At 40.4% G+C, this 12,245-nt stretch overlaps 1 protein-coding gene across 1 annotated transcript; it reads right to left on the reverse strand.

The window, feature by feature from the left end:
• Positions 1-1,856: 1,856 nt before the first annotated feature.
• Positions 1,857-8,996, reverse strand: LOC122834697 (beta-1,4 N-acetylgalactosaminyltransferase 1-like). Its single transcript, XM_044123374.1, has 10 exons — positions 8,782-8,996; positions 8,516-8,692; positions 6,508-6,614; positions 5,315-5,352; positions 5,050-5,230; positions 4,648-4,740; positions 4,369-4,556; positions 4,151-4,291; positions 3,839-4,061; positions 1,857-3,550 (listed from the first exon to the last, which is right to left on the reverse strand). Exons 1-10 carry the CDS (start codon positions 8,994-8,996, stop codon positions 3,333-3,335), a joined length of 1,581 nt encoding a protein of 526 aa, XP_043979309.1. The 3' UTR covers positions 1,857-3,332.
• Positions 8,997-12,245: the final 3,249 nt, after the last annotated feature.

The raw sequence follows: 12,245 nt of genomic DNA on the forward strand, positions 1-12,245 counted from the left end.
CACTTTGACCTGCCTCGTTGCTCAAATGTCTGACTTGACTGTTTTGGGAAGGAACTGATGATTCTTTGAGACCTTTTAGAGACACCAAGTGTTGATGTAGGGACTGTTGACTCTACAAATACAAAGAAATAAGCATGAGAACCAATAATCAAACCTGTTCATTTTACTGCAAATATCAAAGAAAAATAATTTTAAAAATAAATAGGAGCTAAAATAGATGTAGATTGCATTTCTGACCCCTAAACTCCAATTCTCTGTGTTTGCGATACCCAGATCTCATTTCATTTTCAAGACTTTAGGCCCTAACTCTGCACTCTCATATCTCCCTCTGGCCGATTTAGGGAATTATTCAAATGAAGGAGAAACTTTGCTCGATAAAGACCCTCAGACGTTCTTTTGAGGGCCTTTGAAGGTTGCAGATGGAGGAGGGATTCCTCTAGAGTGGCTCTCTCATTAACAATGATAATTAAGATCTGCGTGTGTTTGATATACTGTACAGCATTAAAGGCTTGTTACTGCGGGAGAGAGTTAGGGGCAGTAAAAAATTTTCCAATGTGGAAAACCCCAGGAGCCTTTTAGATGATTTGCCATTCAGTTCCTTTCAGCCTGGCACGACTGAAAGCTCTTCTGTTCTCCACAAAGACAACGCAGGATTGTAATATTAAAAACTGCTGCCTCAAAAAAAATTAAAAAAATAAATAAATAAAACAAGTTCAGCAGGAACAGAAACGTCATCGAATGTAAATACTTAATATCACTTGTGGGGGTTAGCAGAGCAATACTTTTATTTTTTAAATAGTTTGAGAACACTTGAAAAATTATTATATACATCTCATTAGCTTAAAATTGCCTCAAATAAATCATGACTTTACTTTGGATCCCAATGAGTCAAAACTTCAAGTCTGGATGTGCATCAGGATGTAATGTTGGGTATTACTGGTGTGCTGGTCCTGAACTCTGCTATCAACTTCTTATCAGGTCACATATGCTCCATTGCTGTAAAGTATTATGACCTTGCAATTACAGTCAGGGCTCGGAGATAAAAACCAATCAGAGCTGGGAGAGCTGATTAAGGCCAATCAGAGACGTAAAAAGTGATAAGAAAGCAGAGCTTCTGGTGCAGATGATGACTCCGGGAGTTAGAGCCATGCAAATTATAAAAACACATAAACACTCAGAGATCCAGGCACATAATTACAGCAGAGCAAAACAAGAAACTCTTATATTCAACACCTCAAAGATCTTGAACGTTACCTGAAGTTCCTCATGAACTCCAACTAAAATATTTTACACATCTTTGCCTGTAAATGTAGCATTGTGAAGTTGGAGTATAAAGGCACACTGATGGCGTTTTGTTGAGAGACAAGAAACATCTAAACAAAGTCTAAGCACTGGCTGCCACATTTTCCAGCGCCAAAAGCTTCACATCATGAACAAATTGGAAACCAATCTATTGAGATGATTAAAGAGGTAAATAATTCATACTTTAGTGAGACTTTAAAAACCAGTTCTGCTGCTTCTGCTTACACATTTTTATACTTCACATTAATTTTCACACATGGCTGCTTTTGTCTACAGCTTTTAGGAACAACCAGTGGCTTTTCCCTCAGAAATGACTTCCTTTCTGCTCAGAGAGCCTGTTTGTCGTCTTCGATGTTCGTAGCATCCACTCCCCGAGGCTCTTTGCTCATTTACACTGTTTTAGTGCAAAACATGTCAGACCAGCACTCATTAACTCACACTGCTTCTGTAGGATTCTGAAAGGCTGTAAACCCAAAATGCTTTTTTAAAAATGACTATTTTACCAACATAAAAGAACATTACAGTGACACATTAATTGAATGTCCACTAATTAATTTAGCAAGATTCTTTATTTAGTAACGCTTTGCAGAGGCCAGTAACAGGTTAATCCTGCAGCAGCAAACAGGTGCCAACAGTAAATCAACAAAATATATGGTAAAATCAACTGTAGCACATCTATCCCTACTTCTGAAACTGAGAGCACTAAAAGGAGACTTTGAGAGACGGAGGAAGGAATTGGAACCCCAGTACCGGCCTGATGATGAAGGAAGAGTCGCAGCAGCATGTACCTCACAGAACTGGCTGATGAAGGCAGGCGTCCCTGCAGGTCTGATGAGCCTTTACCTCCCTGTGAATACTGGGATCTCCCAGGGCCTGCATGATGGAAGAGGTCCAATTTAGAACTGCAGATTTTGGAGGTCCTTGAGGTGATTTTCTCACACGCAACTTTTTAAAGGCCTTTTTAGTCTGTTTAGCTGTAAGACAGTTGACTGGTTGGAAGGAAAACCAGAGTCGCTCTGCTTAAATGGACATTAAAGGTTCTTGAACTGGGAACAATTAAAGATCACGCTCCTACCATCATCATCAGTGGTTTCAGTTTCTCCTTTGGTCAGACCTTTTGTTTGTCGATCAGCACACTCCTTTCTTTGGTTTCTCTTTGGCCTGGGTTCGTGCCTCTCGTGCTCTGGTTGATCATTCTTGCTCTCCCTTCAGTTTCTCTTTTTCATAACCTTTCCCCTAAACTCTGCCTGACACTTCACACCATTAAGAGTCAACATCCTTCATTAAACTCTGATCATCTTTAACTGAGTTTACATGCTTTTTCAGATTACAAACACATTAAACATGATTATTGCTGATAATTGTTAACAATAGATCAATTTTACCCCCAACAACAGTTTTTATCAAGAGAATCCATCCATCCATTTTCTGTACACCCTTGTCCCTTAGAGGGCTCAGGCGGGGTGCTGGTGCCTATCTGAATTTTTGAGTATATTAAGGGCCTTCAAAAAGCCACGTAAAGTGGCAGAAAAAAATAAAAAGAAAAAATCCTTCCATCGCAACACTTTAGGTGATCGGGCCTAAAAAGACGACTGTCCAGGGGTGTCAAACTCCAGTCCTCAAGGGCCAGTGTCCTGCAGCTTTTAGATGTGCCTCTGCTGCACCACACCTGAATAGAATAATTAGATCATTAAGACTCTGGAGAACTGATCTACACAAGGAGGAGGTAATGAAGCCATTTCATTCCAGTGTTTTGTACCTGTGGCACGTCTAAAAACTGCAGAACAGTGGTCCATAAGGACTGGAGTTTGACACCTGCGGTCTAGGTGCAACCAGATTTCTGTCGTCATTCCAGAATAAATCTCCCTTCAACCCTCTCTTGAGGTTTTTACAGAACTGCCTCAAAGGCAGATGACAGCAGAACAAACCAAGCTGCCACAAGTTTTATCTGCCAGTGCAGGGTGGAGAAAAACATCTTTGGAGATTCAGGAAGAATCTGCCCTTCAGAGAGACCAGGGCAGATGTGAATGCTAATTACGAGTCTGGCACTGCAAACGGTTTTTGAAGTACATCAGGCCGTATTTTATATTTTGGGAGTCAGAGAAGGTACTAGGGTTGCGAAATTTGTTGTACATATCCTCGTTGTAGGACTGATCAGCCGGTGATCGATGGACTTTGGGTTGGTGATCGATGGTGACGTCATCACAGGAGCCAACATAGAGAGATCCAAGGCCATCGATGAAAAATTCTAAAAAATATATATATACATACACATAAGAAAAGAGAACTCAGAATATCAAAAAAATTATCACTTTGACATGTCTTTTCAAGCCAAAATGATGTGAAATTAAGTCAAATATATGTGATATTATTGAAAAAATAAAGTAGTTCACTTTAATTTCTACAAAAGTAAAGTGAACCCCACATTTAGTCAGCATGTCTTCGGATGTCAATTAAATGATTCAGAAATGCAAAAAAGCCATATGCTTCGCTGTTTCAGTAATAAATTTGATCTCAGTGTTTTTACTGTACTCACCAATGTGAGCTACCCTGTTGAGACGGGGGTCAAAGCCGACCTGTCGGAGTTTATCCGTGTGAGCCAAGAAGAAATTAGTGACTCCATCTGTCACAACACAGTGAGGGAATCCCTCAAGTACATGATGAAATCCTTTTCTGATGTGTAAGCAGTCTCCGTTGTCCTCTCCTGGCTCGATGGAGATGGTTTGTCTGAAGGTACCACCATCTACTGCACCCCCAACCTACAAGAATGGAAAACATGGAGTCAAATCTCTGCGATAAAACTTTGTAGACTCATTTTGAGCAACAATTTATCTTCCAGGCCACCAACCAGATCCAGAGTGGTCCTCTCTAAAACGTCTATGAGCTTCTCCAGCTTGGTATTGGCTGTGAAGAAGAAGTCATCGTCCACCCAAAGCACATATTTGGTTGTGACTTGGGAAACAGCCAGGTTTCGTCCAGCAAACCAACCCTACGACAGAAGAGGTTTGAGCTCTACAGACTCAGAGAGAATGAGCTGCAGCAGCAGAGAAAGACTAGCTTGCTTACCTTCCCAAAAGGCATGATGTACTGCTCGATGTAAGGCCCAGAAATGGTTTTTGGGTTCTCGCTGTCATCAGCAATTACTATCGTGACTGTGGGGTAGTATTTTCTGATGCTGTCAATTAGCTTTTGAAGCTTTTCATAACGCAGGAAGGTCTTTGTCGCTACGGTAACAAGCGCACTGACGTTGTACTCTGCAGAGGGCAGACAGATTTTATGCTAAACACTCTTCCTGCAGAAATCACTGGTTTGGTTGTGACAAATAAAAAGATCCTGCTACTGTACCTTCCTGAGGTCCAGTGTCATAAAGTTTTGGAGTCACTCCATGACGGATCTTGATGCTGAAGGCAGCTTGATGACCTTCTGTCTCAAACTCCACTAAGGGACACAAAAAAAAGTGATTTGTTTCCTCTCTCTTTTGGAAAATAATGACCCCTCTAAATGCAAAGCTAATTAAAAACTTCACATCCACTCACTATGAACAGGTACATATTATTTTGTGCTTTTAGAGATGCATTTGAACAGTATGAAATATTTAAAAAATATCAAGGATCAAACCATCATAAACCATCATAGGATAGTTTCATTGTGCGCAAACTGAAAGAGGATTTGAAAAATGGGGAAAACTGTAATTAATTTGCTAATATTTTTTATCAATAACCCCTTCTAAATCTGAAGAGGTCTTACCTGTGTCAGCAGTGTTGGGATGAAACATTGTGTTTGTGTAGGTGACAAACTGCAGCTGTCGGTTCAAGTTCAGCAGCAAACTGCTGGACAGACTCATATGCATCCCTCCATCACCTTTTATTTTCACTCCCTCCACTTCTGCTGCTACGTTTAGTGTTCCTAGCGTGGCAGTAATGTTTATCTGCAGCAGGATGGAAAAGGAAATGGAAAAAGTTACAGAAATCCACAAATCTGGACAGCAAATATAAAACAGGAGGATACTCACTGTGTAATGGTCTCTGGGAAGGTCGTGTAAGGCCAAGCCTGAAGCAATAAGTTAGTTGTTTTAATTTGACTTGCAGGAGTTTTCAGTTTTTCAAAACAGCGACAGATGCTGCTTTGGGAAATGTCTTAGCCAGTTGTAAAGATTACTTCACTCACAAACAATGCAGAAAAAACGTTTTAATTCAAGAATCCTGTTTGAGAGAAAAGAAGTGCCATGGTCCCTTCAGTTTCTACCTGTAATTGTTTTAGTTCTTCTTTAATGAACAAACATACCGACCATACCAAGTTTGTTTCTGTGATTTGGTTTTGAACTCTACCTCACCAAATGTGACAAAGGGGAGGCAGGATAGAGACCTGACCTTACCTAACACAGATAGTTAGGCAGTCCTGATTGAAGCCTCATGCAGCACCGCTGTTATCAACTGAGACAGTACAGACATGATGGCATCCAGTTTTACACTTTCCTGTCAACTTAGTTTTCTCACAAAACATACCAGGAAAAACAACATAATAGCATGTGACAATATTTAAAGGGCACATGAAATTTATGGTTTTTTAATGCGACACTAATAATAACGTTGTAGCAAATGAGTGAAAAGTAGTGATGGGCCAGACAACACAGAAACCTCGGCACATGCAGCGAGCAAACAAGACGAGACCCCGTGTCGGTACGCATATCACTTTAAGGAAAACCATGTGACCGATAATAGTTCCTGTGTCTTTTGGATGCACCAAATTCTATTTATTTCTATTTATTTTTTTTTAGGTTTTATTGCCTCTAGTGGCCTTTATTTGATGGTGAATTGACAGGAAAGCAGGTAATGAGAGAAGACATGCGGCAAAGGTCGCCAGGCCGGGAATCGAACCTGTGATGGCCGCGTCGAGGACTAAGGCCTCCATAGGTGGGTTGTGCTTAATCGTCTCTATGCACCAAGACCAGATCATTTGCCTCTTTCTCTGCATAATGTATGACTTGTGATATTGGCTCTTATGTGTCGAGAGGCTTCTCTTGTTGCAGATTACCAGTCGCACTGGTTTAGAGTTTGGGAGCTCCCTTCTGAAATCTTTGGAAACTGGACTGAGAATACTTTAAAACACTAAATGAAAGTCAAACTTCTTGAACCCAAATATTTAAAACAAGACAAATGACTCAAGACTTTTACACATGAGTAAAGGTGTCGGGTAAAGTAATACCTGGAATGATGATTGTTTTCAGGGGCCGTACTTCCACCCCCTGTGTTGGATACTGCAGGGGATTGTTGGCCTTGGTGATCATGAGCGTGTCTGCAGCAGTCCTGGATCTGTTGAGGAAGGTTTTTGATCAGAACAATATAAAATCCAATCAGCTAATCTTGAAAAATGCATTCCAAGCAGATTATGCTTTAAATATGGACATGGACAGAGACATGGATGTCTGTTACTCACTGATGTTCAGCCTTGAATTTTGAATATATCAATGCAAATAAAGCAATCTTAACTGCAGCTTGAATAGCTGGTTTCTCAACAATAATTCTCCTATTCTGCTGCTCAGTGACTTTGTTTGGTAGTGGCTAATAGCACCTATAAGCAATGATCAGCTAAAGACACCTATCAATTTAGGATTTAATCTGAGGATGAGAAAACCTTGACAATAAATACACTTTTATAAATGGAGACATGCAGTACCATTATCACTTCGTTGGCACTGCTATTCTCACTTGTGTTTTTATTCCAGGTGAGGTAACAGTTCATGTCAGCAACTCTTTTTGTCCGATTTGAATTCGAGGTGTCTGCATCTACCTGCAGAGTTTGAATGTTGTCCATCATTATGCTTTGTGTTTAATCACAGGCTGTGACAATTATGTAATTAAATTTTGTGTAGATGCTGCCTGTAGATAGGCAGTATTTTATGTCTACAGAGTTTTCTATCAGCTACATTACACATATTTAATTATGTACACAAGTACTCAAGCTGCAACTAACGGTGTTGTAGTCAAGACCACCTGACCCGAGACTAAGACAAGACCAAGACCAGATTTACCGGTCGATCCACGTTCCCACCGTCATCTATGGTCATGAGCTTTGGGTCATGACCGAAAGAACAAGATCGCGGATACAAGCAGCCGAAATGGGTTTTCTCCATAGGGTGGCTGGGCTCTCCCTTAGAGATAGGGTGAGAAGCTCAGTCATCCGAGAGGGACTCAGAATGGAGCCGCTGCTCCTTCATGTCGAGAGGAGCCAGTTGAGATGGCTCGGGCATCTGGTCAGGATGCTTCCTGGACGCCTCCCTGATGAGGTGTTCTGGACAGTATGCTGTAAGTTTAGTGATATTTCCACAGTTGTGGTCTTGACTGGTCTTGAAATAAAATCCTGAGTCCTCAGCGCCCGAGACCGAGACCAAATGTGGTCGAGTCCGAGATGAGACCGAAACCATCAAAAAATGGTCTTGAGACCAAAACCGCTCTCGAATACTACAACACTGCCTACTAATCCCCAAATGGCTGACTCACCAGCAGCCCGTCTCCGTCTTTTAAAGCATTTTTTCTACACAGACAGACCTTTCGGACGATTCTGTCAAAATTGGACAGCGTACTAAGAGAAGATGAGACATCATCTATAAGTGTTTAACAACCAGGGCTTTCCACCTTGACATTCTCACCCATCTTAACGTTAACTCCTTCCTCGTGGCCTTAAGGAGATGTAGTAACCATCAGTCTATGTGCAACTCAGCTAGAAACATTAGATACTAGCCCTAACCCTATGACAGGAAATATCACGCCCCCTCAGTTCTGGAGTGCAATTGTGCCATTTAACTGGATTGATACATGGTTCAGCATGTTTTCAGTCCCCTCCAATACTTTTCTGTTCCAAACGTATTGGAGCAGAAAGTCAAATTCCTTTGTTTTTGTTGTACACTGAAGACATTTGGATTAATATCAAAAGATGAGGATGAGAAAAGTTCAGAACATCAGCTTTTATTTCCTGGTTTTTACATGTAGATGTGTCGAACAACCCCAGACATGCCACCGTTTGAACCCACCCATTTTTACAATGAGCAAAGCTATTGGACCATGTGACTGCAAGTGCTTCTTGTTGACCAGGTATTCCCTTTAATGTTGATTGTTCAAACATTGAATAGCTCTGCTTGACTAGTGAACCTTTTGGCCTGTCTTTAGACCTATACAGTAAATATTTCAGAATTGATTACAACTTTCTTATTTACCTCTGTTGAAAAGCTTTGTACTCCTTAGCTCGTCTCATTTTCATTTTCCCCAGCTCAGAGGTGTTGGAGGCAGTGTGCAGGGACTGAACTGACAACTTTGGGAACAGCAGCTGGTCAAAGTGTAGGTTTTCTACTGGTCTCTCAGCCTCACAAACGCACCCATTACGTTCCAGCAAGCTAAGCGGACAACCAAAGACACAAGTAATTAGACTATAATTCACAGATGAGCTAAAACGGATTCATAATCTGAGGAATACAAGCCTTACTCTGATACACTTTTCCTGACTTGAAAGTGGATGTTGCTCAGCCGCAGTTCCTGTTCTGGGAGCCTCTCCTCCAGGTGCCTTTCCTTTGTCGCCCCGAGCTGTTGGCACAGGTCCACCGTGTTGTAGGCCCGAGTGGAATATGAGTGAAGCAGAACCAGTACCAGTACCACAGACACAAGGATGGCGAGCAGCACTGTCTTTCTCTGGTACCACATACTGAAACCTGTCGTGCCAGGTATAGTAGACAAGAGACCCTTCAGTTTTTTAACTTCTGCAAGGGCGTCAAGTACACATCCAATGAGGCATTGCATGTCACTGCAAAAACCTCGATCGACTTGAAAAACTTGAAAACTTCCTTCTGACTGCAAGGAAGTGCAGTCAGATATTCTGCCACATTTGCTTACAGCAGATGAGGCGTGGCTTCAAAGAGAACGTCCATCTTGGTATCTACCTGTGTTGGGATTACCATCAAAATATTGAATAATATATAATAAATATCAGCTTTTCTTTTGAAATATATTCAAAACCTTAAAAATGATTCACACGTGTAAAGATCATAAAACTAAGAGTTCAAGTTTAAGCTTACACACTTTGAGGTTAAACATCAACAGTATCATATTACAAATAGGCTAAAAGACAACTTAAACTGCTGCTCAGTCAACAGGAAAGCAAACATATTACAGCATTCTGAATGACCACAAGGCCACAGCACTGTAATGATGCTGTGCGTTTTTACAGCAAATTGCTAATGAGTACCTGGATTTTGTTTGACAGTCTGCATATGAAGTGGGAGAGGTTGCATTATGTGCAAACTCTCCCACTTGCACATGTGAATTATGTGCAAGTTTCACGCAATTCACATGAAACTTGCACCATTTTTATATTTTTCATGATCACTGACTCCACTGTAAACTAAGTTGAAATAAACTTAAATAAAAAAGCTTATTAAAGCTTAAAGACTATTAAAGCTGCAATATATAACTTTTATAAAAATATGTTTTTAACATATTTATTGAAACTGCCACCATATTAGAGACAGATAACTTGTAACAAAAAAATCCTAGTCCTGTGCCTTCTCACAGTGTTGACTAGAAACAACCAATAAGAGCCAGAAGACTCTTAACGCTGCCAATCATGTAAATGGTTGTGCCACTCACCCATGACCCTCTCTGCAACGATACAGCTTCTCACCGTCAGTAGAGGATGTCATGAATGCCAAGGCTAGTTAGTATTGTCACCGATTACGACGTTTTTCTGTCATTGTAAGTTATTTCTGTGCAGCTAATTCCTGCCCAATGGAGTTGAGGTTGATTGACAGCACCAAGACATTTCTTCTGATTCTGGTTGGTTTTGACCAGGAGCGGTGCATTTATTCAGACGGCAGTAGTAGTACAGGGAGGTGATAGAAGAGCTCCATCTTTTCACAGATTATCAGTTTCATGCTATACTGTCCCAACATGGAGACAGTTTTAACAGATGTAGAAAAACATTTTTTTATTACAGTTACATACTTCATCTTTAAGGAGAAAAAATTCTCTAACAAGTGAATGATAATGTGTAAATCCACTAAAGTTTGCAAATCATATATCCTGTGATTTTCAGGCCCAGTGGAAATGAATGTGGTTGTAAAACTCAATAACTCTTCCTCACAAAAGCATTGAATCTTGGCAAGAGAAATACAAAAATGCACACCACAGCTCATTTAGCACAATTGTGAAGGAAAATATATTTTTAAAACAACTGACACTTACTCTGTACCCCTTCAATATCTTTTCAGGATCTTGATTAAGATACAAAGCCAGTCCATGGAGGCTGCAAGATATTAAGTTGCGATGGAATCATTCTGCAAAACACAGCAAAAAAAATATGCTGCATAAACAATTCATGGAAAAATTCCAGTAACATTGGTATGCCAGTAGAAACCTGGTGAATGACAACCATAATGTTTTGAATTTTGTGTCCTTCATCTCCTCTCTTACGGAGCATTCTGGCCAACTTGTCAGGTTAATGATTCAACTATACCATAAACTTTGAGGTAAACAGGACTGTGGTAATGCATGCGATCTCAGCATTTACCCTTGGTGCATGTTTCAACAAGACAAAGAGAAAGTACAAAATAAAGTTAAAACAGCTTAAAAGTCTCATATTGCTGTAAATAGAAACATTTAACAGCATTAAATGTAGCACAAATGTGCTACATTTAATGTAGCACAGGTATTAAATTCAGAATACCTGGTAATGCTATGAGCAAACTCAAACTTATTTTAGTATAGAAAATTAAATTGGTGTCATGAGGTGCGGGTGTGAGGTGGTGAGGCAGACGGTTGAGACCCAGTTCCAGAGTGAATGATGATGTTTTTTTTAATGAAAAAGTAATCCAAAATGTCCCAAACCAAGGCAGCACTGCTGAGTGGAATCCAGGGCTCACACAGGTAGCAACAAGGTACACGAATGGACTGAGAAGGAAGACTGTGGAAACATCAGACCAGGACTCAACAAGGACCAAAGGACACAGGTGGAGTTAAATACACAGAGGGTAATCAAGGAAAGGAGACACACCTAAAAATTTTTTTTTTTTTCTTAGATCAATGGCAGATTTATATCATTATTTGTTTATTTTGCCTTTTTATATCCATCCATCCATTTTCTGGTCACCCTTGTCCCGTAGAGGGTGGGTTGCTGGTGCCTATCTCCAGCTGCGTTCCAGGCAAGTCATGTTTTTGGACTGTGGGAGGAAGCCAGAGAACCCAGAGAGAACCCACGCATGCACAGTGAGAACATGCAAAGTCCATGCAGAAAGACCCCCGACCAGGAATCGAACCCAGGATCTTCTTGCTGCAAGGCAACAGCTCTACCAACTGCGCCACTGTGCAGCCCCTTTTTATATGGATCTTGTTTAAATGCAAACGATTTTTTCGATGATTATGTTTGGGGGGACAATTAGATTTTCCAAGATTGTGGGTGAGGAGGTCTGAAACAGAAAACAGGTGAGAGATTCTCTCTTATGCTCCACACCCATTATGAGGTAATTAAATGCCAGGTGTCCTCAATCCTGGTGCAGGCTTCATCCTGCCACATTATTCTTAGTACTTGGCTAGCCTTTTAATCAATTAATTTTTTGTTCTTAATTAATTTAACAGCTACTTTTTATTGTAAGTGAAGTTAGTGCTCTCACTATATAAATCTGAAGATTAAACTGTGTTGCTCTAAACTACTGTGTTCTAACTGCGATTGCTATGTAAAATATTGGAATCATATTTTACTAATCTGCCTTTGGTCGCCCATTTTGTTTATTTTTCAGTTTTCTATTTGGACATTTTTACTGAAAGCTAGAAGCCTTGTACATAAGAAGTCAATACATCTGAAGCATCAAAGGAACACATATTGAAGAATATGATAAGGATCCAGATTTATTTTAAAGTCTCTTGACTTTGGATTAATTATATACCAGAGCCTAATCCTAG

Source organism: Gambusia affinis, linkage group LG07, assembly GCF_019740435.1.
Source record: "Gambusia affinis linkage group LG07, SWU_Gaff_1.0, whole genome shotgun sequence".
Classification (NCBI taxonomy): Eukaryota; Metazoa; Chordata; class Actinopteri; order Cyprinodontiformes; family Poeciliidae; genus Gambusia; species Gambusia affinis.